The 4,764-nt window shown below is 38.3% G+C and overlaps 1 protein-coding gene and 1 pseudogene across 1 annotated transcript in view; one reads left to right on the forward strand and one right to left on the reverse strand.

Moving 5' to 3' along the window:
• LOC138044423 (uncharacterized) overlaps window positions 1-513 on the forward strand; it is a 1,417-nt pseudogene extending 904 nt beyond the window's left edge.
• LOC138045306 (uncharacterized) overlaps window positions 1-3,959 on the reverse strand; it is a 9,345-nt gene extending 5,386 nt beyond the window's left edge. Inside the window, exons 1-2 of the mRNA XM_068891746.1 lie at window positions 3,791-3,959; window positions 1,487-1,597 (exon numbers count right to left, since the gene is read on the reverse strand). Coding sequence (XP_068747847.1) covers window positions 1,487-1,597; window positions 3,791-3,913 — 234 coding nt within the window. The 5' untranslated portion in view covers window positions 3,914-3,959. The remainder of the gene's footprint in view (window positions 1-1,486; window positions 1,598-3,790) is intronic.
• Window positions 3,960-4,764: the final 805 nt, after the last annotated feature.

Consider the following 4,764-nt stretch of genomic DNA (forward strand, 5'->3'; position numbering starts at 1 on the left):
CTGAAAACCCTGGAGAGCAAGCTCAATTATCCACCAATGAAAATGCTGTTCACCGAGTGGTTTTGCCTTTTAAAGATCAAAAGTCAACTGACGCAGTGAAAAGGCAATTATCAGATCTAAGCAGCAAAATCGATCACACTCTTTAACCTGTGTTCAAGAGTCGCAAAATATGTGAAGACCTCAAGATGTGTGAGCCCAAACCACCTATAATTAGCCAACAATGCGTTGTGTATAATTACAAATGTGATCTGTGTGATCAGTGCAGAGTATGTCGGCTACACTAGCCGACATTTACACCAACGTATTGACGAGCACCGTTATTCAGCGATCGGCAAGCACTTAAAGAACGACCACGCTCTTGAAACCATCGGCGACCTTTCCAACAATTTTTCCGTTTTAAAGAAGTGCAACGGAAAACTGGACTGTCTGATTTATGAAATGTTATTCATAAAGAAGAAGAGGCCATGCTTGAACACACAATCAGATTCCATACGCGCAAAACTATTTATCTAAATTTGTCACTATTTACATGCACACTTTTACGTTTTATCACCTCGCACGGTATATATTAAGTTATCAAACTTTATTTCCTTTTCACTTGAAAATGATGACATGGAGTCATCGAAACGTTGTGTAAAGTTTCTTTCGCTCTTTTTTATCATTAGATGTTTAACTAAATCTAATCTTATTCGAATAATAATAATAATAATAATAATAATCGTACTCTTCTGCATACTTTCCCGCTTCCTTCGTCATATTATTATTATTATTATTATTATTATTATTATTATTATTATTATTATTATTATTATTATTATTATTACTTCTGTTGCTCGTTGAAGGACTCTCAGTATTGAAAATACTCTTTCTGCCGTAGCAGACGATTGTTGGACAAGGAGAACTTGCTTTACTGTACTGCAGAAGCTCAACGAGGAAGTTGCTCCTCGTGTCTATGTGCTGCAAGTTTTGAGAAGATGGCGTGGCACTGGCTGACGCCATCGCGTTTGTGAATAGCGCGTGAACGGCCTCTGAAAGTTAACGGCTTTCGCGTCAGTTTAGATGCACTCAGTTCATACTTCAGTTACAGAAATCCTTCTCTCAAACCAAAGCAAATTATCTCAATGCCTCTGAATTATAAAATTTTGCATTTAAAATCTTTGCAGTGCAGAAATCTTGATCAAAGTTATGCAAAATGCTAAATAATGCTAGCAATTCTTTTTCCAGAAAAAAAGCGTGAAAAAAAAGCTTGTTTAATCAAATAATGCCAAGATCAAAGAAAATGCTAGCGTAATCTGGAATGGCCTAGGGAGGGCAGGGAAGGAAGGAAAGGGGGGGAGGGGAGGTCGTGGGTGATAAATTACCACCATGGTCTAATGATACTGAGCTATCTTCTCCAGTTTTCTGAGGAACTCAGGGGGTGGGACAGATGAAGATGTCAATGTGAGGTAATACTTCAGACTAAAAAAACTTTTGATGTGCCACTTACCTCCCAAAAGCATGACTCGCCCTCCTTGCGCAAGGGTTTACACTTCTTCTTAACGAAGATTGATGATCTCTGACAACATTCATTGCTATTACAATCCTTTTGCGATTTGCACTAGAACACAAATAAAGGGAGAAAAAAGAATCAAGCTGTAGAAGTGGACGCTTTTTGTTGGTTTAAGCCAAATATTACCAGTGAAATGAAATTCTTTATTCCGGCGTTCTTGCACATTTTTACGTACGTACGTTCACCAAAACTAGACAAGTACGAATACAGAGCTGGAGCCTAAATCGGTTTAGACTCCAGTTAAATTATTAAAGGCTGATAAAGGTGGCTCAAACTGGTTTCAACAATTTGGAGGGTGTTATTAGAAAGATTATCTCTACAACACTTTTCACTAAGTGGCAATGTTATGGTGCCATATAAAACACCAATAATTGCTTAACAAGATGCACATATTAATGTGACGTAATAAATTACCATAGCGACAAAAGAACCATCTAAAAACAAACGCCCTATATTTTGTTTAATAAACAATTGTTGCATTCTTGCTTGTTGGATATGAGATGGTAAATAGCCAACGAGGCTCGTAGCGCTGAGTTGGCTATAGCCAGTCTCATATCCAACAAGCAAGAATGCAATAATTTTTTTATTGAATTCCTTAAAGTCCAAAAGTACAAAATACGAGCGAAATCGAAAAATCTTGATAAAGATGCGATGTTGTGTAATACCTGGTAGTCAGACAGACGCAGGCTCATTACAAAAACATGTCTTACCTTTTCGCGTACTTCTAAACGTCGGAATTGATCCAGACTTTTCACAAAAACGTTTATATTTTTTTGCTTTATTCAGAGAGAAATTTCGCTTTCCGGCGAAAATAATTTAGCTTAATCTTTTGCGATATAAGGTCAAACCAAGGTATATCAGCTGATAACCGAGATTGAGTAAACAAATCAGAGCACGAGAAATGCAATAACCGAAGTTGAGAATTTAATAAGTGCTTATATCTCAAAAAAACGATCTCGGTGATCCCAATTTTTTTTATTGCGAGCTGAAAAGTGATCAGCAGGCTAAGATGAAACACTGCAAAGTTTAAAAATATTCTCTGGAGCGGACTCAGAAAACTTCTGCAGTTCCAGTGTTCCCCGACGCTTAGCAGATTCCCGAACTCGTCAGTCCTTGCAATCAACTGCATGGGTAGATAAAGAAAAACTCGCCTTTTGTTTGATTTTTTTCGCAGCCCTTGTGTAGGCCATTTTCATCACTAGGCCATTTTCGAGTTGCTGCATGCCTCTGTTTCAAAGCGAGTCCTGGTGTACAACCACTCAAATGGAAATAAGTTGCGTATTCTCATGCAAATCAAACTCATCATTCCCTTACAATAGTTGAGCACCAAGACTCACTTCGAAACCGAGAAAAACAGCAACTCGAAAATGGCCCATTGATTTCACGGTGAGAAACTGGGCTCGATCTTGTTACGTCATCCGGATAAAGAAATATCCGGATTCGGCGTCCACACGGTTCCGGATTCATATCGGATTGAAAAATATCCACTCTGGAGAGCGTATTCAAAAAGTTGCGGTCGGATTCGCCAGCGAATTCGCCGGATACGTGTGGACGGAAGGCGTAACCGGTAAGAAAAAACTGCGGATTCAAAATTTATTAAAGTGTCAACTGTGTTTTAATAGCGCTGGGCTCCAAATGGGAACACTGTACAGAAAACCAATCAAATCAAAGCAAAGCAACTCATATCAAAGCGTAGGTTGGTTTTTGAGAAGAGAGTCAGGAGAGGGATAAACCAGGAGATTTTTCCGCGAGGAAGACCTCCCGGGGCAATGTAGAGAACCAACAAAGTCAACCGATATGTCATGACAATTCTGAAAATCGAACCCGGCGACATTGATAGGGCGTTTCGAGTGTAATTTAAGATAGATTTCTACTGTTGCGTAAATTTTACGAAGGTTACACACGTGTATGGCTTTACGTGCGTAAGTAAAAAACAAGAGATTGTATGAACGTCAATGTATTAAACGTCAAAGTTGAACCGCTCTCAAGTTTTACGTTAAACGCAAGCCGTTCAGAGAATCTCTTGTATTTTATTTACGCACGTAAAGGTAGTCAAATTGACGTGCGTAACCTATGTAAAATCAGTACGCGACGGTGGTAATCTAGTTAGGCCTGGTCAACTTAGTCTGTAAGAAATGAGCCAAATGGTCGCTAAAGAGAAGCGTAAGCGTTGGCCCCGAAGTTACTGATTAATTTTGCTCTTAGCAATTTTCCAGCCGCAAAAATGGCTAAATTAATTACCGCTTTCAAATGATGTCGTGCATCGTCTTGAAAGTCCTCATCTTCGAAGAAATCTTCATCTGGGAGGGATTCGACTACAAGCACCACCGCCAAGAAAAGTCCAAAAAGAGTTGAAAATTTCATGTTGTCGAGTCGCAGGAACAAGAATAGAAAGTGGTTGATGCCAAAAGGTGAAACGAAGCTTTTATTTTCTATTTTGAATTTCAATTACCTTGCAGTAGCCACCTTGGAAAGCTGGTACAACATACGTACACTGAACACAGCAAACAAAACTCCATTTTATGCAAAACCTTAGCTGTAAAAGTAAATGAAAACATTTAATTTTCTGCGAAAAAGGAAAGCCCATTCAAACTTCTGAGGAAATGTAGAACACAGAGCGCTTCGTTCTCGCCATTTTTGTTGCCACTTGATAAAGTTAATGATTAAATCTAGAGAAGCGAAGTGGATAGCTGATTTCTCTTAACGACCACTTAACTTGCTAGCAAACAATATCAAAGAATTCAATATGATTAATTCCGTCAAGGAAAACAAGTGTAAAACAAGTGTAAAAACATTGCAATGCTAAGAATATAATGCAATTCATACATTTAACCTGTGACTATTCAGCTGTAGAATTGTAAAAATAATGGTTGTGGTTCTTTGAATGCTTAAAAGCCAATTTCAATGTTATATGCTGAACCAGTTTTAACAGATGCTGTCCATTTTCACAGACCTTAAAAGTGATAATTTGAAAAAATCAATATCAATTGTGTGGAAGCTTTTTACTCTCTAGCCGTGAAAGACACAAGAGAGCCTGAGCAAATCTGAAATAACATGATTCAAAGCACGCCACTGATCTATCTGAATGCCGGCGCTGACGACTAGTATTGTTGGTTACTAAATTTAAAAAGTGTTTTTTTTTTCCGTGACTGGGAAGAAAATTTACCACTGATATTAAAAGTTAGAGTAACCACCAACTTCGTTCCCAGGGTTCT

Source organism: Montipora capricornis, chromosome 4, assembly GCF_036669925.1.
Source record: "Montipora capricornis isolate CH-2021 chromosome 4, ASM3666992v2, whole genome shotgun sequence".
NCBI classification, from domain to species: Eukaryota; Metazoa; Cnidaria; class Anthozoa; order Scleractinia; family Acroporidae; genus Montipora; species Montipora capricornis.